The sequence below is a fragment of the Galleria mellonella genome, unplaced genomic scaffold, assembly GCF_026898425.1.
Source record: "Galleria mellonella isolate WM207_F2 unplaced genomic scaffold, CSIRO_AGI_GalMel_v1 utg1260, whole genome shotgun sequence".
NCBI lineage: Eukaryota > Metazoa > Arthropoda > Insecta > Lepidoptera > Pyralidae > Galleria > Galleria mellonella.
In genome coordinates this window covers 315,568-341,993 of record NW_026441985.1, presented here as the reverse complement: position 1 = coordinate 341,993, position 26,426 = coordinate 315,568, and the positions used below count along the sequence as shown (strand labels likewise).

General features: G+C 34.2%; 1 protein-coding gene across 4 annotated transcripts; it reads left to right on the top strand.

The window, feature by feature from the left end:
- Positions 1 to 1,696: 1,696 nt before the first annotated feature.
- On the top strand, positions 1,697 to 26,064 carry LOC113516501 (carbonic anhydrase 1). Of its 4 annotated transcripts, XM_052900121.1 has the most exons (7): positions 10,870 to 11,003; positions 14,043 to 14,117; positions 16,838 to 16,987; positions 22,198 to 22,349; positions 23,206 to 23,402; positions 24,353 to 24,492; positions 25,895 to 26,064. In XM_052900121.1, the coding sequence occupies exons 2-7, from the start codon at positions 14,085 to 14,087 to the stop codon at positions 26,021 to 26,023; spliced, it is 801 nt and encodes a 266-aa protein (XP_052756081.1). In that variant the 5' UTR covers positions 10,870 to 11,003; positions 14,043 to 14,084; the 3' UTR covers positions 26,024 to 26,064. The 4 variants fall into 4 exon arrangements, with proteins under 4 accessions (XP_052756072.1, XP_052756076.1, XP_052756085.1 ...); XM_052900112.1 differs by lacking the exons at positions 10,870 to 11,003; positions 14,043 to 14,117 and adding an exon at positions 1,697 to 2,204 and having other exon boundaries at positions 22,208 to 22,349; XM_052900116.1 differs by lacking the exon at positions 14,043 to 14,117 and having other exon boundaries at positions 10,832 to 11,003; positions 22,208 to 22,349.
- The last annotated feature ends 362 nt before the right edge of the window (positions 26,065 to 26,426 follow it).

The window sequence follows — 26,426 nt, the reverse complement described above, 5'->3', positions numbered from 1 at the left end:
ATTTTCGTAAATTACAGTCACAAATGATTCATAATGATTATATGTTATTCAATCTACCAGAGACCTCTCTCTATCTACCTTTCTACCTCTGTCCCATTCGTGTTTCAACCGTAAAGCAGTTGTGTTTGCATAGCTGTATTTCGATTTGAAGGGTGGGATATAGCGTGAATTTACAGGGTACAGAGGAATAACACCTGAGTCCTCAGGAATGGCAACGCATGGTATCATGGGCGAAACAGTATTATGTCCATGGGCTCATGTCTATAGGCGAGAATTACCACTTTCCATCAGGTGGTCCGTCAGCTTGTTTGCCATTCTAAATTGTATAAAAAATACCATAATAAATATAGTTCTATATGTAGTATATAGTACTAAGGAATTAGGGCACATCATAGCCATGGGAAAAGGGCGGCGATATGTCGATATCAAATAAATAATTTAACAGTTGCATTGAAAGAATATAACGACCTCTTTCTTAGCCTTTAAAGGGCGGTTTCACTGTATTTGATGTTTAAATTAATCGACTAAACCCCCTTTTTATTATAGTAGTGGTAATGTACGACACTGTTTTTTTAACACGAGTGGTATAATGATACATTTATTTAATAAAAATAAAATGGTACTTCGAACTATTTAAGCAATGTTATATCAGTTAAGGATAAGACGAGGAATATAGATTCATTAACTGTATTCCGCGGCTTTGCTCGTGTGAATCAGTTCATAATGTACGCTATGTGTTAAATTTAGGATAAAACCTATCCGTGCACGAAATTTCATTTAAATTTATTCAGTCGTTTTTGCATGAAACAGTAAGAAACATTCATTCAACCATACATCATACTTACAAATTTTCACATTTATAATATTAATAAGATTTGGCCTATCGTGTCAAAATCGCGTGGAGATTGTTCTAACTAGATATGTTAGGAGGATTGTTAGTAATTGGTTCTATTACTAACAATATATCTTATCAGGTCGACCTCCACACGGTTTTCCCTGGAAACCATCATGGTTAATTCTTGTAGAATTCCTCATGATGGTTTATCTGACCTGGTTTCATCCTCAACTATCATCTCTCACTGGTGCTGGCTTAATATTCCATTTTCACCAATTTCTAAGAGGAACTATATGGAAGTCAACCTAATACAATATATTGCTTGCTATGGGACTGTTAGCTCCCATTAATAACAATCACATTAATAATATTAATAACAATTGCTTGGGCACCTCTGTCCCATTCCTGTTTCAACCGAAAAGCGGATTCGGTTTGAAGGGTGGGATATGGCAGTGAATTTACAGAGTACAGAGAAATAGCGCCTTAGTTCTTAAGAACATCAACACATGGGGGATATCATGGGCGAAACAGTATACTCTGTTATGTCCATGGTATTGCTCATGTCTATAGGCGACGGTTACCACCTTGCATTAGGCCATCTACTTGTTTGCCATTCTAAGTTGCAAAAAAAATCCCTTTCCTCCCTGATACCATGTGTATTCCCGTATATTTTGTAATAGTTGGCTATTACACAATCAGGAGATAACAATCATTGTTTACCAATTTAAGTTACATAAAATAAATAAAAGTAATATAAAAGATAATCGTGTTATAGAAAACAGAGGTTAAACACGTGCACACGTCCACTTCAAGGCAGTATTGTCGATGTCTTATCGAGGCTAGTCTCGCGGCAGCCGACGCGACACGAAACAATTCGTATAATTTTATGTTTACGTTCTATGGATTATATCGGCCACTGCCCTAATCCATTCGATAATAAATGATAGATCAAATCTCTAAACAGTAGTCGTAATAAAATTGGTCAAGCACGACTAGAACTCGCAGCAATGAGAGTTCCGTCCATTATCCTCTAATAGTACAGGCTGAAGTCAAAATCATAAGCGTTGTTTTCAGAGAGCGATCTCTCAGAAAAACTGTTTATTTTTCCCAAACGTCCAGTTTTCAAGTTTGTAACAGTCTCAAAATGTTTCTTTGGGGGAAAAGTTCTCTCTCGTCAAGAATAGTAGAACGCTATAAGAATTACGTCGATACCAACCTATACATATGAAAGTGAGTTTGTTTGCAACCTCTCGGTACTCCAATAGTCGTGAAAAGCAAAAATTTGGGATGAAGAAGGACATAGATTATATTTTTATACAGATCAAGCAACATACTCGGGTTATGTGGAAGAAGTCGCGGATAAAAACTAGTAAGTTGCAAGAAACTTGTTATCATATTTTTACTATTCATTTTGTGCCGTTTGATTCAGGAATAGAATAAATAGGTCACCACTTCCTTTTCTATGGGTGCCATAAGAGGCGACTAAAGAAACTTATAGGCCAGGGGATAAGCAGAAGTGTCCCTCTTAAAACATCATCAAAGCTTAACTGCGGTTCTCAACTCGCCTGCCAAGCGTGGCAACTACTGGCAAAGTCCCTTTTATGAGGGAAGCTTATGCAGCAGTGGACAGTTGACGGCTGATATGAGGATGATGGTGATATTTTTAACTATAGTCTGACCAGTGAGCAAATTATTAAAACGCCTTTTTTTATTGCGTCAAACATTACATTAATTATAATATTATAAAACTGGTCAATAAAACTATTTATTTTTATTGATCAAATTTTTTTATGCAGTTTAAAATGGCAAACAAGCTGACGGCTCCCCTGATGGAAAGTGTTAATTGTCACCTACAGACACGAACAGTACGGTTAAAATAGACTACAGAAATCGAAATAGAAATAATTAGTATCTATTTAAAGGTGTGTTCTAAAAGTGACATGGAATATTTTTCGTAAAGTAATACGAATTCATAAATGACAAAAAGTGTTAGGCCTCCCATGTTAAGCAAACACACAGCTGTTAAATTAGCATGGGTAACTCAAAATTGTGTCGTTTTTAAACCTTTCAGTCACGAAACTTCTATCCTAATATATTCCTATATATTTTGCATGTGGTTCTTAGATTTACGTACGCCTAATGACTTAGATATCACTTTTATTTTTGAACTAGCTATCCGGCTCGATTTTGCACGAGTAAATAGATTTTACAAACATAATATACAGACTATCTCACTCATTTACAATGTAGCTTTCTATTGGTGAAAGAATTTTTAAATGATTTTAAGTAGTTTTTGTATTTATCCAGTACTAACAAGCAAACAAACAATCAAATCTTTTGTCTTTATAATATTAATGTATCTATATATCAAATTATTTTATTTTTTATTTATAGTGCTTACATACAAAATGTGTAATAACATTATGTCTAATGCAGACCTGTGGTTTAAAAAAATATAGATAGTTACATCACAGATTCTATATTATTGTATCATAAAAGGGTTTTTACAATCCTTTAAAGTACATGCCATACTTAAAGTATGGTATGAAACTAACCCTCGGCCTTCATTTCCATGTACGAACCCAACCCGCCCTTCCTTTACAATAAACCTTTCAAAGCTCTTGTTAAATTAAGGGCTGTATTGCGGTTTTATTTACATAATATTATAATATTCTTTATTACTTAATTATAACAGCAATATAAAATATTAAAATGTCAGATTAGTTTGTTTTCCTTGCCCTTCTCTGGACTTGACCTGACCTCTCACTAATTTGTCTTAATTTAGTCAAATTTTGTGTTAATATTATTGATCAAGACTCAAACTGTACAGATACTGATATGGAATACACGATACCTGGGGGGAAAGGGATTGTTAGTAATGGAGACTGAGAATCCCATTGCTAGCAATATGCCCAACCAGGTCGACCTCCTCGCGGTTCCCCTTGGAAACTATCATGGTTAATTCCTGATGAATTCATCATGATGGGCTAACTGGCCTGTTTTCATTCTCATCTATCACCCTTCACTGGTGCTCCGCCAGCGTATCCCGTTAGCGCAGGCGGGTTACCATACCATTGTCACCCATAAAAAAAAATACACGATACCTCTTATACGTTGTCATTGGTTAGCATTATAATACTAGGATTTTATATTCTATAGTTTTAGTGTATCTCCAACTTTAACTGAAACATAGCGAAGCAATCACAACTGATGAGCAGCAGAAATGTGCGGAACAGCGGCAATCTTACAAATGACATTCTACAGTCTAACTTTAGTAACAGGGGACTGATACAACTATACGAAACCCTAATATAGTCGATGACAAGGTTAAACTACACATAACCATTGTGATTATGGTATTAAAAACGTCTATATTCATCATAAACTGAGATTTTTGTCGAGTTTATCTGAACATGCAACAGTAGTGGTTGAGATTATCTTAGCACGTACATATCTCTAGAATTTCTGTTGTATATCATGTTACCGGGTCTTATCTGAGCGTCATCGTATCAAGTAGATAGGCATTTCACCGCAGATAAAAATAAAATACTCATGTCGACTTTCTTTGTTATTCATATCTATAAGTGCTGGTAATTTTTTTTATACAACTTAGAATGCCAAACAAACTGACGGCCCACCTGATGGAAAGTGGTAACCGTCGCCTATAGACATGAGCAGTATCATGGACATAACAGAGTATACTGTTTCGCCCATGATACCCCACATGCGTTGCCATTCCTGAGGACTCAGGTATTATTCCTCTGTACCTAGTAAATTCACGCCATATCCCACACTTCAAACCGAAACACAGCCATGCGAACACAACTGCTTCACGGTAGAAACACGAATGGGACAGAGGTACCAAAGCAATCGACTTTTGTACAAAGTCTCCCTCTGGTAATTTGTATAATTTAAGACTGGAAGCAAGCAAATGGGCCGCCCACCTGATGAAAAGTCTTAACTATTGCATCATGGTGATGTGGTGATTTAGTACAATGTGTTACTTTGCAAAGGTCGTAACCTCGATCACTAGATCATACAAATATTTGTAATAATAATAATAATATTTGTAATTAAGTGTATTAGTATTATAGAGAATTAAAGAAATAACAATAATGGATATAATATTTTATGTATTTAACATTACAATCTTTTTTTATTCCACTGACGTGGCAAACAAGTAGACGGCCTACCTAATGGTAAGCAATTAACCTTTACGCACTTACCTTAATTTAGAGTAAAAATTTATAATCTGGTATCCAAATTCACGCACACATAGATAAAAAAAGTTGACCCATTTCTGGCGAAGCATTAGTATGTAGACACTCTATCTATATAATCTAAGCTTCCAATAAAGTATCTCAAAGATTTGCATACGAGAACAATCTTAAGAAAAGAATATATGTATCTTGTCTTGATAGAGAAAATTTGTTACTTGATTCCGTCATACAAATTGTTCATAATTCGCCGAGCAGTATTAAAATTTAACGTAATAATTAATTAGAGGGATATTTCATAGAGTCACCCGCTTATATTTTGTCTCTGTTGTAAAGGGTGGGTTATGACGGTGAAATTACTGGCTGCAGAGTTAATTGCATTATATACCGCGTAATCTAAGATGCCCTTAGTGTATATATGTATATATACATTCATGAGTGTCGCTCTATATTCATTAACCCTGGCTGTTTATATCCGTATGTGTATATCAACCGTTTTTTTTTTTTTTTTTTTTTACAAAAAAAATGTGATTTCTGTCGCTATCTTTGAGGCGACAACTTTCTAATCTGTTTATATTTATATCTGTAAAATTTATAACTGTGTATTTTTTTTTTTTTTTTTTTTCCTGTATTTATTATTATATGTATATATATATATGTACATTAACTATAGTAAAGTCCGAGTTATGTATTTTGTCAATCCATGTATTTAGTGCCATTCTCCTGCCCTATTACTTTAAATATCATTTTAGCGAATTGTATTAATTGGAACCTGCTGGAATCGTCTTCAAATATATTTTTTAAGTTTTCTTTTGTTATATTAGTATTTGTAAGAAATTCAAAATTTAATCTTTTATATGAAAATCTAGTACATTCTATAAGGAGATGCATAATAGTTTGCGGAGTTTCACCATCACAGGTACAATTTGGTGAATCAATTAATTTAAATCTATGCAAATATGATCTATTTCCCCCGTGTCCAGTTAATAGATGAGTAATTGTATTGTCTATCCTTACTGCTTTTAAAATTTTGTGTGCTTTTTTAATATCTGGTAAAAATTCCTTAGTAATACTTCCGGTTTTAGTTTCTGAATAAAATTTTTGTAATGTTTTGATGGATTTTTCTCTTATTTCTCGCTTAACCAGAGACAGGGGAAATCGATCATATGAGGGTAGGGTATCATTTTGCTGAGCAGCAGCTTTAGCTAGAGTGTCTGCTCTTTCATTACCTGGGATGCCTATATGAGCTTTAACCCAGTGTAAAAGAACCTTCCCTCCTCTCGCCTCATGAGCCTGTATTTGGTTGCGTATTTCTACTGATAATGGGTGTAAGGAGCATGAATCGGAGACACTGTCTAAAGCCGACATAGAATCGCTTAGAATGTTCGCCTTATAATACTGTGGCTTTGTTTTCATAATTTCGAGTGCTTTGAGTATTGCTGTTAATTCAGCCTGAAAAACTGAGCAATAATCTTCCAAGCGGAAATTAGTATAAAAGTTTTCTTCATCATTTATCCAGGCTGAAACTGATCCCCCTACCTTATCGTGAATTTTACTTCCATCCGTATACAATTGGGGCTAATCATTGATGTTCTCGCTAAGATCTTTGGAGTCGTTTATAATATTATATTTAATATTGAGTCTTACAGCAGGATGAGGTAGGGTGGTAACTGAGATTAAAGATTCCAGCTTTTTCCCCGGTAGTTCCTGTAGCTGGCGGCCTCTCTTTATACAAAATAGTTCCGCGTGTTCTTGCGCCTTAAGCTTGAGCGGCAGCACACCAGCAAGGACTACGCTTGATGCAAAAGACGTGGTTCTATGGGCTTTTGTGATTTTTATGGAAAACAATCTCGTTACTCTATCGAGAATGGCCTCATTAGAGTATTTATTGGCTGCATGTGCCCAACAATTAGCAGCATAGAGAATGGTAGGCTCAACCACCGCGCCATATATCAGCTTGAGAACTTCAGAGTTGAGTCCCCACTGTGCTCTAGCCATTTTAGAAACCGCCTTATATATATTTAAAGCCTTAACTGTAACATTTTTGAGATGGGCATTAAAATTAAGGTTGCAGTCGATTGTTAGGCCCAAAACTTTAATGTCTTTTTGTAACTGAACTGTGACACCATCCATATAGAGCTTGGGAGTGTAATATTTAAGTTTTTTGGTGAAAAGGACCGCTTGCGTCTTATGGGGAGCGAATTTAAGTTTGAGTCGGCTACCCCATTGTACAAGCTGTGAAAGTGCAAGATTCAAGTTCCTTTCCACCTCTTCACCTGTGTTTCCTCGCGCTATTAGAAGTATGTCGTCCGCAAACGCCTGGATATGAACACCACGATACTGCGATGGCTCCAGGACTTGGTCTAGTTGCACATTCCAAAGGATGGGACCACAGACCGAGCCCTGGATACATCCTCTGTCCGTGCTCCTGGATAAAGTACTGCCAGCGTATTTCAACATGATTTTCCTCTCCGATAGATATGACACTATAAGGTGAAGAATGTCCGAATCAATTCCCATCTCATATAGTTGCGTTGTAATGGCAGGCCACCAAGCACTGTCGAACGCACCTTGTATATCGAGGGAGACCATTACAGCGATTTGTTTAGATTTTAATGTATCCTTGATGATCTCAAGAGCGTCAAAGAGTGCATCTTCTGTGCTGCGTTGCGGAGTAAACCCGTATTGATTGGGTTGTAGTGTACCCTTGTTCGTGAGCTCCCATTGCAAACGCTTTGCAAGTATTTTTTCAAGTAATTTCCCTAAAAGAGGAAGAAGGCCAATGGGACGAAAAGACTTGGGTTTGCTATAGTCGGTTTTCCCAGGTTTAGGAATGGTTTTTATAACAGCTTCCTTCCATATCCTCGGAAAGTGACTCAGTCTCAAACATTGATTGTATATAGCAAGTAGGGTCTCTTTATCTGCTTCATAAGCATTTTGACAAATATCGGCTGTAAAACCATCCCTTCCAGGTGCCTTTTTGGGTTTCATTTGCTTCAATGCTGTTTGTAACTCATGATGAGTGAATGCAGTGAGGTGCCTGTCAGTCGGTGGTTTGAATGTTAATAAGTTTGCCTTTTGTCTCACAGTAATATGTTCACTAGTATCATTTATAGGATCATCATGAGGAAAAAATGTGTCTGCCAATAGTGATACGGATTCATCTGGAGTAAGAGTAGTACCGTTGTTGTCTGTAAGAAGATTTTCACGTGTTATTTTGCCACTATGTTTTATAATCCTGTAGGATCTCTTCCAAACTGTTTCTTTTTCCTCGCCTGTGCAAAACTTCTTCCAGCTGTTAGTTATTGAGTCTTCTATAGCTTTTTTGTATATACTCTTCTTTTGTAAATATTCCTGTATAATATATTCCTTCCTTTGTAAATTAGCCTTTTTAATTTTATTTTTTGTCCTTTTTAGATCTGATTTTAATTCACTGAGTTCTTTTGTCCACCACTTAGCTTTTTTATTTTTTATTTTCGGTTTCTGGATCCTTGGAATACAGTTTGCACATGCTTGGGTGATTGTGTCCTGGTAATCTATTATTAGTCTTTCAAGCTCTTCAATACCTAAGGTATTCAGCACAGTATCGGGATTGATGTTCCGCGTTGCAAGCGTTTCTTGTAGTGTATCACGAAACTTATTCCAGTCAACTTCACCAGTATAATAAATTCGTGTAGAGGGAGTAGGTTCTGTAAGATCAATCTGATGATTATTAATATCAAATGTGATTGGGATATGGTCGGATAGAGTACATAGGTTGGGATTTATTCTCCAGTCTGTGACTTGATTCAATATTTGGGAAGAGCAGGTAGTTATGTCGATAATGCTGTTACACAATTGTCCCTGGCGGTAAGCGGTGAATGTCGGTGTTGATCCCGCATTGAGCACTTCCAGATCAAGTTCGGTCAGAGCGTCCATTAGATGTGATCCCCTGGTATCCTCCGTGTCACAGCCCCACCAGATACTTCTTGCGTTAACATCACCTGCTAAAATTAAATTAGATGCTCCTGTGTTTGTAATTATATTACGTAAGGAGTTCAAGGTATCGTGTATGTCATGGGTCTTAACGAAGTAAGCTCTCTGCCGGTTTTTATTTTGATAGCGACTATGTCTTCAGTCATCCAACTGGGGCTCTCGATTACTTCAAGGCTATTAGGGTTCAGAATAACTATAGCAGAACGAACAGGATGGGAAACATCGTTGGGCAGTTTCTGTATTACTCGATAACTGGAACCTATCGCTAGGTAACCTTTAGATCCGACATATGGTTCCTGAAGAAGCATAATCGAAAACCCCTTGTTGACTGCTGTCTGAAGACATTCATGAGTAGCTGCATATCCTCTACCGAGATTTATTTGGACTACACTAATTTTACTCTGTGATGATTATATCAACCGTTAACTGTCCATTGCTGAACATAGCTTCTCCCATAAGGTTTTGCCAATAACTGCCACGTTTGGCAGGCGGGATGGCAACCGCAGTTTAGTTTTTGGTGATGTTTTAAGAGGAACTTTTACTGCTCATCCTTCTACCATAAGCTCCCTCAGCCTTTTACGACATCCACGGGAAAGGAAGGGGTAGCTTATTCTATGCCAGGACCTACACGGTATATATCCATAGGCGACGATTTATTACCGTGTAACTGATCAGTCACCAGCCCGTTTGCCATTTCGAAAAGAAAACATAAGTGGTTTTTATACATTATTTTACTAAAGTCATCGGTGATCACGAATTTCGAGATAGCATCGATGTTAAATTATTTATTAGCTAGATTGTTGCAACAAAATTGGTTCGTGGGTGTGCGATATTGCTTGTGTTGACACGCTGAAGTGTAGTTTTGCATTAAGTCTCTATAATAATCTTAAAAAAAGGACTTGATCGTCGTGGCTGGAGTTTCTATGTATATTATATTAAAACTGACTCTTGAGAATAAAAATTGTATGCCACTATATCAAATACGGTCTTTAAATCGAAACATGGCCACACAAGTTCAGCTGCTTAGCAGCAGACATACTTTTTGAAGAAAACGTGTGTGATCACTATGTGTGTGAGTCTGTCCATCTTAATCTCGCTTTCTATGGATGTGTTTCTCTCTCTCTCTCTCTATCTCTCTTTATCTATGCCTATATTAGTCTCTGTATATACAAACATATAATACACATGTATGTAATATATTTCTAAATGATTAATCAATTACCCAGAAACATTCAAAATAAAGTGACGCTCAAGCTGTGGTATGAGCTCCCTGCCGAGATTTCCCCTAGAGACGGGAATGGGCTTATTACAAAAAGGTATTAAGGTTTCTTCAGGGTCGGCGCACGTAACGCCCCTAGTGTTGCAGTCGTTCATAGGCTACAGTGACTATTTACCATCAAACGGGCTGTATGCTTGATAGCCACCTTTGTGATATAAAAAAAAATTGCTGCAGTCATATTTTTATCAATAACAGTTACAAGAATTACACTAACCCAGTTTACAAATTACATAATAAGATTACAACATTATTGATGCCGAATAGAACAGACAAAAGAATATAAATATAAATTAAACAAGTACGATTATATATTATATAATGATATTATTGAATTATATAAGGTCCAGATAAATATTAAGTAGTGGCTCTTAGATAAATTGTGTTCTATACATTTTTCGTGTCTATATATTAGTATAAAATCACCAATAATCCTCCTTAATGTACTTATCAAACGTCAGCCAATCATCAAAAACACGATAAAAATTCGCAATATCTAATCTAAGGTTCCACTTCGAATCGAATTGTTTTCGAATTTTCCGTATGTGAAATATAGACGTTTACTTACAGTGTTACATAATTGTTTATTTAGTCGTAAAAAAAAGAAAAAAGAAAAATATTAAAATGGAAAATAAAATCGTGAGATCCGATCTAAACTCAGTGACTGTTGAAATGAAGAATACATTAACACTCTCAGATGGTATTTTTTATTTGTTTATTTTACATGTAAAATATGTTTAATTATTAAATTATTAAATTTACAATATATATTTTTATTTATTTATTTTATTTGTTTATTTTACATTATAGTAAATAATTATTTTGTTTATTTTGTTTAGCTAAATACTTCACCTACAATAAATTTATTACAATTGTCGGAAATCACAAATATAAATTCTTCTTTAAAATTTCTGTTATACATATTATATGCATCGTCAGAAAATGAACATAAATAAAAAAAAAGAATAAATTAGTATAGAACTATCCTGAAAGTAGAACAATTCGAAAAGTAATCATCAAAATTGGTTTACAAATCTGTGAAAATAATTATAGAACACATATCATACTCGTAAATACAATAAAATCGAGAACTGTTTGAGCCGGAGAACAGAATCGAGAACAGCCATTTTCTCGAAGTGAGGCTTATAAAGAGTTATTAAACAAGATTTATCTGAAAGTCCCGCGTCTCGCGTAGGCGTTTCGAAGAAACACTGTACACAAAGATTGTAAATAAGCGACTGAGCAAAAAGTCTGTTTCAATAGAAATTAATATACATGTAAACAACCGAATATTTGAGCCGACCTTAAGATAGTCTGTTAATGAACAATGTACTACAAATAATAAATGGATTAATTAAGCGAATGTTTCTATTGGTTACTAATTTCATTTACTAATGGTTTCTAACAGCCCCATTGCTAGTATCTATCCTACCAGATTGACCTTAACGCGGTTTCCCTGGAAACCATCGTGGTTAATTCTTGTAGAATTCTTCACGATGGGCCGACTGGCCTATCTTCATCCTCGTCTATTATCTATCACTGGTGCCCCGCCAGCGTATACAGATAGCGTAAGCGGGGTTACGTTTTCATTTTCTTACATTAAAAAAAAAAACATTTAAAGAGAGTATCTTTGATAGTTTCAATAAAGCAATTCTATTTTACCATCAATTTTATTAAATCCTAGAAAATTGTAATTAGAATAAGTTAAGTCAATTATTGGGATGAAAACTATCCTACCTCTGGAATTTTCATACAGCATACTTTTTTCATTCCACTGAGGTGGCAAACAAGCATACAGCCCACCTGATTATAAGCGGTCACCGTAGCCCACACTTGTACTTGATATGCACATTTATGGAAAAAAAGGGTCAAAACAAATTGTCCTTCTATCTTATTAATTCAAGTCTTTGTAAAGGAGATTTTTAAACATAATTTTTAACTCTAAGTAGCTGGACGAATTTAAATGAAATTTGGCACACTGGTAGGTTACTTTATTATGTTAGGTACTTTATTATATAAAGATTTATGCTGTGTAAATCCGTGGGAAATAGCTAGTAGTAGCATAAGTTATGATTTTTATAACTTTTGCATAGCATCACTTATGGTTTATATGAGATGTCGCACATCAATTTCCATCACTTATAAACCATAAGATATGACCCATTCTTAAATGTTCAAACTTCTTCAAATTTCTTCAATTCAAAGTTCTTGACAATCATTTATTAGTCTCGAAAGCATTTTTTTCCATCCAAAAGTTTGATTATACGTTTATACATATGTAGATGTGGGCTTGATGATATTTATATATATAAGAAAGTAGAATTTTTGGCCGAAACTAGCCGAAACCGAAACCGAAATTTCGATCGGACACTAATAATAAGTCGCGATACAAAATATTGTTAGATAAAAATAGACAAGAGAATTGTCAAGAACATCATTATTTATGTTTCTACAACTACGTAAGTTTGAAATAGATTGGTACCCTACACATATATTTCACGATCCACCTTGATCTACATTAAATGATGATGATGCATTATTTATGAAATTCTTAGTACAGTTGTTTAGATGTTTTTTTATACCACTGAAGTGGCAAAAAGTATATGGCCCACCTGATGGTAAGCAGTTCATTCATTTTCATTTAAGAGTTTCTTCTTATCCTTCCTCCAGCCAGCTCTATCCCAGGCCATATCCTTTATCTCCCTATACGACATGACGTCTAGTGTTTCCTTTATCTGTCCCATGTAGTTAATCTTCGGTCTTCCTCTTCCTCTTTTGCCCTCTATCTTTCCTTCTATTTAAGCAAAGGTAAGCAGTTACCGTAGCCTAAAAAAGCTTGCAATACCAGGGGTATTACGCGCGCACTGCCGACCTTGAAGAAACCTCTTTATCCCTTCTTTGAAGTACCCCATGCTATTTAAATGTCGAATAGACTATATTTTAGATTACCAAAAATCTTTATCGTAACATAAGCGATCAAACCTATTGGAAATAGATAGTAAATAATAACTGAATATTTTTAGACATTTAATAAAAAAAATAAGCAGAATCCTATAAATATATGAGATTTTGCGTAGTTTCTAGTAAGTTCTTTGATAGATAGGTAACATCAGTACTGCGAATCAGTTATAATGGTCCATTTTTAAGCCTAAAAGATAGAAATATAATACTAAAAAAAAGCTTTTTTACTTTCCATATTAATACATATATAATTTATATAAAATTTTGTAATATTTTTATAATTTATAAATGTACAAATTTCTAATGTCGTTTGGAAGTTTGTTACACCAACGCTCTAAGTGTACACTGTACCTGAATGAAATACTTTACTTTTATTATTTTTACTTAAATTTATATAATATACTTTAATTTATCTTTCTTTATTATTTTCTCTAACTTCTAAAACACATTTTTTTATGCAACTTAGAATGTTAAACAAGCTGACGGCCCACCTGATGAAAAATGGTTACCGTTATCTATAGATATGAGCAGTATCATGGACATAACATAGTATACTGTTTCGTAAATGATACCCCCCATGCGTTGCCATTCCTAAGGACTCAGGTGTTATTCATCTGTACCCTGTAAATACACTGCCATATCCCACCCTTCACACAGTCATTTATTTACATTTAAAGTAACTAAATGACTTATTAAATGATAATAATTTCATTTGTTAATCCAAAATAAAATTAAATAATTAAAATATATTAACTTTATCCTAAATTAACTCCCGCAGGTACATAGACGGTGAAGGGGTAACTAAATTTATCGTCGACAAATGCATGTAACTCTCCTATTGAGGATTATTATCGTGAGCATTATTATTCTATTTCTTTTTTATTTTAACACAATTTAAATAGCTTTTGTTTTTTGTTTAGCAAAACCTTTTTGTTTGTACAGAAAATGATTTAACAAGTTATAAATAGCGTGGAACGCACCTGACCAATATTCTGTGCTGGACCAACGTTATTAAGTTCCCTTTGTGCGGAACATAAGTAGGTTAGGATATCAATATAGGTAACCTGATAGATCGTACCCGTATCACGTCAGATTCAATTTCTCTTTGACGTAAAAGTTAGATATTTGCTTAATATATATTTTTTAAGTCGTACTATAGATATATAAAATATCATTATAATATTAATATAATATATATGGAATTTTGTAAAAAATATTTACATGCTTAGATAACTAGATAGTTAAAGTTAAAGTTAAGCATGTAAATATTTCGTCAAACTTGACGGATTTAATGCAGCTTTTATGGTATTTATTAGTATACCCTGGATTAAATAGAGGATTTTTTACGCGAAATTACACAGAAATAACCGTGGGACAAGGATCAGTAAGGGGGAATTTTTAAAATTTTCACGAAGCTGGAATGCAATAAGATCTGCGCAGGTTAGGCATAGCTTTACTATGAGAAATAGGTATTATTAAAATATTTTCTATTTTTATCCCGTGACTGCGTGTTTTATAGGAAAGGTTTTAAAAAGAATTTTAAAAACCTTTCCTATGAAATATTTTTCCATTGTTAAGAGAAATTATTTAATTTTACAAATACTTCGTAAAATTTTAGATTTTAATAAGTACTGTTTTCATAATATCCTGTGGAGATCTACAGAATTATTATTTATATACGTATATCGTTGGTTTAGATCCGGCTCAAAGGACTAGACAACGAGTTATTTGAAAATTGATAAATCCACTGGTAACCGTTAGAATATCAGTTATCATAAATAGGCTGGCAAAAAATAATATTTTTTGTCAAGCTCACTCAACAGAGAGGTTAAAATGGTAACATAAAGCACCTTTTGTGTTACCATTTGGAGCTACGTCAAAAAAAAAAGGAGCTAATGGATTACACAGTAATTTTTGGATATATTACTAGTTTTTTTTTATTTCGTCATATGTAAATCGATTTTTATCGATTTTTTCTATTGAAAACATTTACTCTGGTGTCATTTCGTAGTTATTTCCATCATATCCCATGAGAACTGAGCACGGTACGGATACAGAATCCTTAACAATCAACCATATAACTTCGTATCTACTCCTCGCTTTTATGGTATGCTCTTAGCCCTTAGGGCCATAATTATTTCAAGCATTATGTTATATTCTATGAGTCTATAAGACTGTCAGTTATGCATTGTTACTAATTTCTTTTTTATTTCATCATAAAATGCGAGTCTATTTTGATAGTATTTTTCTCTATCGAAAGTGTTTACTCCAGTATCATTCTGTAGTTATTTCCAACATATCCCATGGGGGCTGAGCTCGTAGAAGATACAAAGTTTTTAACAATCAATCATATAACTTCATATATACTTCTCGGGATTAAAGTATGCTCTTAGTCCTTAGGGCTATAAATATCGTAAGCTTTGTGCTATATTCAGCGAGGTCTGTGATGCTGTTCATATCTATAAGATTTTACTGCATTCAATCAGGTTTTTTTATAAATGATAATGTAATGGTACCTCGCTTGCGCTATCGGTATACACTGGCGGGGCACCAATTAGGGTTGATAGGTGAATGAATGAGAAGACAGGGGACCGTTTTACCAGAGGGAGACTTTGTACAAAAGTCGATTGCTTGGGTACCTCTATCCCATTCGTGTCTCAACCGTGAAGCAGTTGTGTGTGTGGCTGTGTTTCGGTTTGAAGGGTGGGATATGGCGTGAATTTACTGGGTACAGAGGAATAACACCTGAGTCCTCAGTAATGGCAACGCATGGAGGGTATCATGGACGAAACAGTATACTCTGTTATGTTCATGGTACCGCTCATGTCTATAGGCAACGGTTACCACTTTCCATCAGGTGGGCCGTCAACTTGTTTGTCATTCTAAGTTGTATAAAAAAAAGACAGATCAGTTAGCTCATTGTGACGAATTCAACGGTAAATTAGTCACGATGGTCCAGGGGGAAATGTGTGGAGCTCGACCTGATATGGTATTGCATATTGATAGCAATGGGGACTAACCTCGCCGTTACTAACAATTCCTTCCCCATTAGCTTGTTTATAATTCCGAGTTGTATTTTTATTATATGTAAGCACTTGATGGAAAGTAGTAACCGACGCTCATATACATGAACAGAACCGTGAATATCACAGAATATACAATGACGCCTTTGATAACCCTCATGCATTGTCATTACTCTGTATTATGGTATTATTCTTCACTATTCTATAATTTTACTGCCATACTTCACTCTTTACCTCGCCCTTTATACCGAAACACAGTTACAAAGTATAGCTTCTTCACTGCAGAAATATGATTAGGACAGAGGTATCCGAGTATCTTTATAGTAAAAAATTATGTATGACTAGTTATAACTCGTGATTTCGCCCGTGTGAATACACAAAGTATCTTATATTTTAAGGTAGGATATAACTTATCTCTGTATAAAATTTCATTCAAATCCGTTTAGTAGTTTTTCATAAGAGAATAACAAACATTCATCTTTACAAAGTTTCGCATTAATGTTAGTAATAGGATTATAATATGATATTATATACCTGTTTTTGATTACAGCGGCACATATTTCGAGACTACGGCCATCGCAATCTCCCATCGCTATATCTCTACAAAAATGCCCTACCTGGACTTCCCTGGATCCACTCAGGTTCAAGGGATACTGGGATAACTTATCGACTGGAGTACTTGTTAATACGGGGCAAACAGGTGAGTGAAACAGTTATAAGAAGTCTAAATGTCAAAAATAATCGAACGAATATCGCCTCACTTGTAAAGTGAGGTCTTCATCATCATCATCTCCATCTCAGTCTTTAACTATTCACTGCTGAACATTAGCCTCCCCCTTGTGGAGTTAAGCCAATAGTTGCCACGCTTGGCAGGCGCATTAGCAACCGCAGTTAGGCTTTGGAAATGTTTTAAAATGGATGCTGCTGCTCATATCGTTAGTCGCCTCTTACGACATCCACGGAAAAGGGATGGCCTATTCTTATATTATAAAGTGAGATCTTATTTTAAATAAAAACTAATAAAAAAAAACAATTCATTTGAATGCAAATAGAATTGTCGTTTTACATACGTATAGTATATATCTGTCACACCTATCTCCCATTAGGGCAGGCAGAAATAATGGAACGCCAAATGCTTCGATTCAAACAGGCCTCTTTCACTTCTTTCACATTCATCAATCTTTTCATACACGCTCGCTGTTTTTGTATAACAAAATGATAACTTTGTTTTTCTACATTCGTATTGTCACTTCTTGTACCTATTGGATGTTTTTGAACAAGTGCGATTTCTGTTGAATTTCTGTGAACCTTTTAGGTTTCGGGTCTTCAGAAAAGCTGATGTCCCCAGAAAGCATTTGACACAATGCTCCTTTCAATATTTCGGGGATATCAGCTTTTCTAGGAACACGAAGTTGAAAGCACAATTGAAAGGATTCACCGAAGTTCGACAAGGGTTGTATTTATTGAAAATCAGCCTATGTATATATTTTTTATATGGAAATAGTATAATATTATATATATAATTAACATCATATTTCTGCATCTAAATAACTTCTAAAAATTGGTAAACAGTAGGAAAATTATACGTTAATGAATGGAATGGAAACGGAATGGCAACGCATGGGGGGTGTCATAGACGAAACAGTATACTCTGTTATGTCCATGGTACTGCTCATGTCTATAGGCGACGGTTACCACTTTCCATCAGGTGGACAGTCAGCTTGTTTGCCATTATAAGTTGCGTAAAAAAAAAGTTACTTTTATACGACACATAAGGTGTATTTTTGGGTAGACGGCACCTTTTACGAAGGTAATATATCAATGCCATTGGTGTCTAATACTTATACGCTATTCAGAGTATTCTCTGATTGTTTACTATTCTGTATATCAATGGCGTTTACTTAATACATTAAAAGGCACTATTTGCACTATTCATGTAAGTAAAGAAACTTCGACTCTATTATATTGTATTTTGATGTTATTTTTTTATACTTAAAATGACAAACAAGCTAACGGCATAATTAATGAAAACAGGTGGGGGTAAGGGATTGTTAGTAATAGGTAAGTTAGCCCCCATCGCTATTAATATACCTTATCAGGTCGATCTCCACGCGTTTCCCCCTGGAAACCGTCGTAACTAATTTATCGTTGAATTCGTCACGATGGGCTAAAACCAATTATTGGGAGAGGGGGGATTGTTAGTAATGCAGACTATTAGTCCCATTGCTAGCAATACACCTTATCAGGTCAACCTCCACGTGATCCCCCCTGGAAACCATCGTGCTGAATTCCAGGTGTATTTATCACACCACAACACCATTCAATACACCTGGAATTCAGCCACCGTCAGCGTATACCGATAGCGCAGGCGAGGCTACCATTCCATTATCAACCATTAAAAAAATACCACTTATCTCTCACTGGTGCCCCGCTAGTGTATACCGATGGCGCAGGCGGAGTTACCATTAAAAATAAATGGAAACAGGTAATCGTTGGCTATATATTTTTTTTCAATAGATGAAAATGGAATGGTAACTCCACCTGGGCTATCGATATATACTGATGGAACACCAGTGAAGGATAGGTAAGGATGAAACAGGTCAGTAGCCCATCGTGATGAATTCATCTAAAACTAATCACGATGGTTTCCAGGGAGATCTGCGTGAAGGTCGACCTGTTTGGATATATTGTTAGTAATTAGCCTGTTATATCTCATTACTAACAATCTCTTTCCCCCTGTCTATAGACTTTTTTTTTAATGGATGATAATGGCATGGTAACCTCGCCTACACTCTCGGTATACACCGGCGGGGCACCAGTGAAGAATGATAGGCGAGAATGAAGCAGGTCAGTTAGCCCATCGTGACGAATTCAACAACGAATCAATCATGATGGTTTCCAGGGGGAACCGCGTGGAGGTCGACCTAATAGGGTTTATTGCTAGCAATGAGGTTGCTAATCCCCATTACTAACAATCCCTTCTCCCCCCCCCTGTCTATAGATTTGAACAGCATCATGGATATTACAGAATATTATTATGGCCATAATGCCCCATGATGCGGTGCCATTCCTGAGGATTATGATGTTGTACCTCTGTAGGTACCCTCTAATTTCAGCCCATATCCCATTTTTCAAACCACTGTTTTAGAGTAGAAACGTAAATAGGACAGAAGTACATTTGCAGATGTTTTTTGCACAAAGTCTCCTTTTAGTAAATATGACGGTACCTCTACCCACATTTATGGTTTGCACTAATGAAGTACCAGTGATGTGAAATAGGTGATGAATAAGTCAGGTCAGTGGGCCCATCGCTAATGTTTCGCCCATGATACCCCCCATATGTTGCTATTCCTGAGGACTCAGGTGTTATTCCTCTGTGCCCTGTAAATTCACTAATAATAAATATTTAATAATAAATGTTTATGTTTTATTTTAGTAACAATGATCCGTCTCTTAGTAACAATCTTTATCTTACAAAGCAATGTTAGTAAACGATAAACACGGTTGAGATAGTTTTGTAACTTGCTGCATCAAAGTTCTCAGTAAGCAGTGGAGCAAGTGGTTTTCAATTCGTCTGAATTTATATACATACTTAATTAAAAGTGTCTATGAGACATCTCACCGTGCATCTGTCTATGTGTTTATAAAGTTGATTTTTACAGACTAAAAAGTTTTATATAATTTTTTCATGTCTTTCATTTATTTTAACAATTATTTTTTTAAGTTATGGATAGTTTTTTATTCTTTATCAGCTTTTGTCCACAACTTCGTCCGCTTGACCGAGATATCTTTGCTGATCAGGATAAAAAATACTCTATATCCTTCTCCATTCGATATTAAGAAACGATACGAGAAGGATATACCAAATCACGTCTATACCAATTTTAAAAATGATTCGTTAAGCCATTAAGGTGCTATATTGTAAGAAACAAACTTATTTCACATTTATAATATTAGTAACTATTAAAATAATCTCTATCTGTAGCTATTCTAAAATTGATTAATGTAAGATGGCACTGGCGGCCTAAAATGTGCAAACATTCTTAAATAAATAAAATAAAAAAAATCTAGAATTGTTTTTAAAATGTCATATTTCTAGAATTAACGTTTTTAGCTGTGCGTCGATACTGTATTGCAGTATATAATTTAATCTTTTATAATAAATTGAAATTTCATCATTTTAATCTATATGAACAATACACATTTTGTCTATTACATACAGCGAAATCAACGAAATTCTCAACGTATTATCTAGTAATGATAAGATTACAATGTCAAGTACATTTAATCAACACAATGTCGTGATAATATCGACATTATATTTTATTTGATTTATTTCCCGTCTGTCTGTTTGTCTATGTTATGTAATAAGTCTCGTTTTTTATTCAATATGTACACATTTCTGATGACCTCGTTGGCATAGCGGTTTAAGATAATACCTCACATTCCGATGATTGCGAGTTCGATCCCCGCATAATACATTTCTATTTATGAGTAAAGAATGCGATGCACTGTTTGATAGAAAATTGTTATCGTCATCACATACATGGACTACATATCCATGTATTTGGCGACATCCTGTGACTTCCATAGCATAGCGTTTTTTCATTCAGTTAAATATTTTTAAGTGTATCACTTGAGATATTATTAGTAGAAGGGATTATTTGTGACATTGTATGGATTTAGGATATGATAGAGCATATACTTTATTTACATTAGTGATACAGATTTCTATAAAAAATAGACACAAAATAAAAGGTTTATTTATTTATTTATTTATAAATTACTCACCACACTTACAATCTCCCAAAACGTGTAGTGAGCCATAGGTTTATTTTACAAACTTAAAAATTTTGTATAACATTTTAAAAATATATCTATTTTGTCATTAAATATATCAATATCTGACTGCTGAGCAATCAGAGAATTGAGCAGAGAAATATTTTATTCGTCTTTTCATTTTTAACCGTAAAATAATAATATTAATGATAGATTTTAATTTATAATTTACGGTTTATAAATATTTTACTGTTATTTTAACGAAATTTAATTACTTGAACATCAAACAACGGAGATCGTCAGAAATCCTATTAATATTTTTTTATTTATTTATATTATAAATGCCATGTGATCCCGGTAGAGAATACGCCATCCCTTTTTTGCCATGGGTGGTCGTAAAAAGTGACTAAGGGATTTAATGATAAAGGGATGGGCAGCATCGTCTCTCCTTAAACATCATCAAAGCCTAATTGAGGTTGCCAATATGCCTGCTAAACGTGGCAACTACTAGCCAAACCCCCGTTTTGGGGGAGGCCTATGTTCATCAATGGACAGGAGACAGCTGATATGATACAATATGTTATTATAAATGCGAAAGTTTGTAAGTATGGATCGATGGATGGATTGATGTATGGATAGATGCATGGATGGATTAATTTATTAGAGGGAGACTTTGGACAAAAGTCGATTGCTTAGGCACCTCTGTCCCATTCGTGTTTCAATCGTGAAGCGGTTGTGTTTGTATCGTTGTGTTTCGGTTTGAAGGGTGGGATATGGCGTCAATTTACTGCGTATAGAGGAATAACACCTAAGTCCTCAGGAATGGCAACGCATGGGAGGTATCATGGGCGAAAAAGTATACTCTGTTATGTCCATGGTACTGCTCATGTTTATAGGCGACGATTACCACTTTCCATCAGGTGGGCCGTCAACTTATTTGCCATTCTAAGTTGTATAAAAAAAAAAAAACTTTCGAATTAGAAATGCGTTTCGAAAATTGATTCAGAATAAGTGACATAATTATATAACATAATTTAAACTACGGATACAATCGCATAAATATTCAGAAGAATTTAAAACCATTTGTAGGTAGTATAAAAAAGAAAAGAAAATATATAGGTAACAGCGTAGTTTGTTGCAGCATATTTTACGTTCGATGCATCGGCAGAGCGGCCCGTACTGAATGGTGGGCCTTTAATTGGACAGTATATATTTGAACAAATGCATTTCCACTGGTCTGTAGATGAGTATACGGGATGTGAACACGTATTGGATGGACGAGGGTAAGCACATTTACTGTTTTATTTTACTTCTAAATATCTATGGATGTGATTTTTTACTGCAATTCATAATGATAAATAAATTGATAAATAATTAATTGATTGGTTAACCTATTGACTGGTCGATCGATTAATTGCTTGATTTAATGATTGATTACATTTTTTGTGTACAATGTATAGTAAAAATACATACCAGTAGATTAGAAATATATATTATGTAGCAAATAATACGAGGGTAAGGTAAAAAGTTCTCGTCCTGACAATGAAAGACTGCGATATTCAGTAAAAAAATATTTTTATTTTTCTACGTAATATCCCTTGACTTTAACACACTTGATCTAACGTTTCTCTAACATTAATATTCTTTTCCGGAAGTGAGAGTCTGGATGGTTGTAAAAATATTAATTTACGGCCCTCTCAACTTCTTTATCGGACGTGAACCGCTTTCCAAAAACAATTTTTTTTATATTTAAGAATAGATAGAAGTCTAAAGGTGGCAAATCTAAACTTAAACTTGTCATACAAACATATACACTTAGGCAAAAAAAAATAGCTGATTAAAACACCATTTGTGTCAGGCCGAGAACTTTTTACCTTATCATCGTATAACGATTGGATCAGGATTTGGTAACCCTTTTAAATAATGACCTTCGTATGGTAAACACATTGCTTTGCATAATAAGGTCCCGAGTTTGATTTCAGTCGAGTCAATTTAAGGAAGGAACTTTGCTAAATTGACACGTGTCTCAGTATTCTGGATTATATGTTACATGGTTTTTCATAACACAGAGTCTCAAAACTTTGAGAACGAGAAGAACTGTGTGACTGACACATATCATTTACCTATTATTCATTCCAGGTATGCAGCGGAATGTCACTTCGTCCATTATAATAGTAAATATCAATCTATGGAGGCAGCTATGGGGTATCCCGATGGTCTCGCTGTGGTAGGCTTTTTCCTTGAAGAAGTAGATGCTCCTAATCCAAAATTTGACAGCCTTGTTCATGGTTTGGAGGGGATCTCGAAGAGAGAAAATTCAGTAGTGCTAACTGCAGGTTAGTATTAAGTAATAGTAATGGATTGTGATTTAAACTCTCAACAAAAGTAGGTATCGTATGAAGCGGTTAAGGGTAGAGTTTTTTACTTGATGAAATAAAGTGTTAAATAAATAAATAAGGGAACTTAATTGTCGAGAAATGAATAACAACGACACTCTTAAAACTCACCATTTACGATCTACTAAGGAATTAAGAAATAATATGCTTTTAAAAATGTACATATTTACTTACAAATGATTCTGTTTATAGAATCAGGAATAACAATTAAATATTTATTTATGACTAAATAAATTCCTAACGATTTAGTTATACTAATATTATTAAAATAGTTAAAATTATAATATTATTTAAAAGCCGTAAATAAGTTTGTTTGTTCACAATGAATCACAATTTGTAGGTATAATGCTGTTGTATAATCACAAATTACCAGATCACAAATCTTACCAGAGGGAGACTTTGTACAAAAGTCGTTTGCTTGGATACCTCTGTCCATTCGTGTTTCTACCGTAAAGCAGTTGTATTAACATGGCTGTGTATCGGTTTAAAGGGTGGAATATGAATGAATTTACAGGGTACAGAGGAATAACACCTGAGTCCTCAGAAATGGCAACGCATGAGGGGTGTGATGAACGAAAAAATATATTTTGTTGTGTCTCATTGTATAGCTCATGTCTATAGGTGACGGTTACCACTTTTCATCAGATGGGCCGTCAGCTTATTTGCCATTCTAACAATAAAAAAATATAATTTATTTATTTATTAATTATATTATTTTTTAATAATTAATTATGTATTTATATTGTGATTATTCAAAAATATACTCATTCAATTTTGCATATATTAGGTAAAATAAACAGAGTCTACAAATTAACAGAATTCTAAAAAAATCTCAAAAATTATTTTTAACTATTTTTATAATTATCTTATTTCTAATAAATAAATTACAGAATCGTTATCATGGATGAACAGCAGTAACCTACACGAGGGTAGCTATGTGACGTACAAAGGTTCATTAACAACACCGCCATACACCGAATGTGTAACTTGGATTATTTATGAAAAACCAGTACAAATTGGCAGTCAACAGGTAACTATGGTTTTATTAATATTTTATTTATTTATATATACGCTTTTGTACATTCACTTATATTATAGATATTAGGTTACCAAAATAATCTTACTTATACGGTAACCACATATTATTAGGTGGGCCGTAAGCTTGTTTGCCACCTCAGTGGTATAAAGAAAAAATTATTGCAAATTTTCCATTATTAAAATATTAAAGATTTCAAATATTACGAGTAATAATAGTTAATAATTTTATTATTGGTATATATACATTAAAATTACCGTGTGGTCCCGGTATAGAATAGGCCACCTCTTCCTTTCCCGTGGGTGTCGTAAGAGACGACTAAGGGAATATATGTAATTATTTATGTTGTTTTTTGTATATATGTAAATTATAGTATGTATATATATATCAATTAATTCTAGTACCACATTCGAACATTCTGACGTTTCCCTAAGGCTATCTAGGAGAGAATGCTTTTAGCACTAAGTCTGCCTCGTACAAATACATGTATTAATGAATAAATAAATAGCTACAAACTTATGATAATCCTTTTAAACTGCGCCATCTACTGTATTAATTGATATAAAGGTCCATTAACCTATATTTAGAACGAAAGGTCACAAACAGGAATAACGAATGACATTGTCTAAATATTTTATCCACAATAGTTTTAGATTTTATCAAAACATTACACACATCTTAAAGGTTTCTAAAGGGAATATCTTTCACAATTATTTGTAGTTGGAGTGTTTTTAAATAATACTATAAAGTAACAATAATTTCGTGAAAAACTACGTATGTATCAATGCTCAAAAATATTTTTTCTGTGTCAATATTAAAGTAGCCTGGAATGACCTTTCAGGTAATTCATCTTTCATTCTTCGTTTAAATACATATATCACAGTCCATCTTATATGTAGCTCACTATTGTTATTCTAATAATAATAAGAATATACATTACAAGCTTTATCCTGCGGCTCCGCCCACATGAATCGGTAAACAAAATATATATGGTAGTATATTTTGCGTAGTGATTCACTTGGGCAGAGCATAGTGTACCAAATTTTCATTGAAATCTCTTCAGTAGCTTTTTCTTGAAAGAGTAACAAAAGCACCTCTATCCATAAATCGGTACATACTTTCACATTTATTATGTTAATAGGCTATACATATACTATAAAGTAAACCATTTTTTACCATGACAGATATATATCTAATGAATAAACAACATTTCCAAGATATAAACACATTTTTAAAAACGTTCACCAAGTTAAGCGCCTAAATTTAATAGCTTTTTACGTTATTGTGCTGGATATTTACAGCGGCTATAAAACGCTTTCCTTATACTAACAAAATTGCTGCGTACCTTTTAAATGACTTAATAACATTTAACTTCCATTGTACGAATGATTTGCAGCTGAGCCTTATGAGGAAACTGGAGGGACCTAACAGCTTGCCTATAGAGAGAAACGTAAGGCCTACGCAGCGACAACCGCCGGGACACTCTGTAATATATGTGAAACAAGTCGAACAATCTAAGCTATGACATTGTATATTAAAAATAAATTGTTATATCTATATAATCAACTCATTTCTTTATTATTATATTTCCCCCCAAAAAGAACAAATGATGTTATGTTGAAAAAATGCATTACAAGATCGAAAATATAACAATTTTGAGGTGGATATCATTACAAAATCTCAATATAATGTGTTAACATCTACTTTTCAACCGATTTCAAAAATGAGGTTCTCAGATCAGTTGTATTTGTTTTATGTTTATTACTTTATAACTCTGTCAATAGTAAACAGATTTGGAAAATTATTTTTTATCTGAAAGGTATACTTACAATTTTGTCTCGTATAAATTTTATCAAATTCCATTGATAAAATTTAAAAAGTTTAGTTTTTAAATTAAAATAGTTGGTTTACAAATAAAGTCGGTTAAT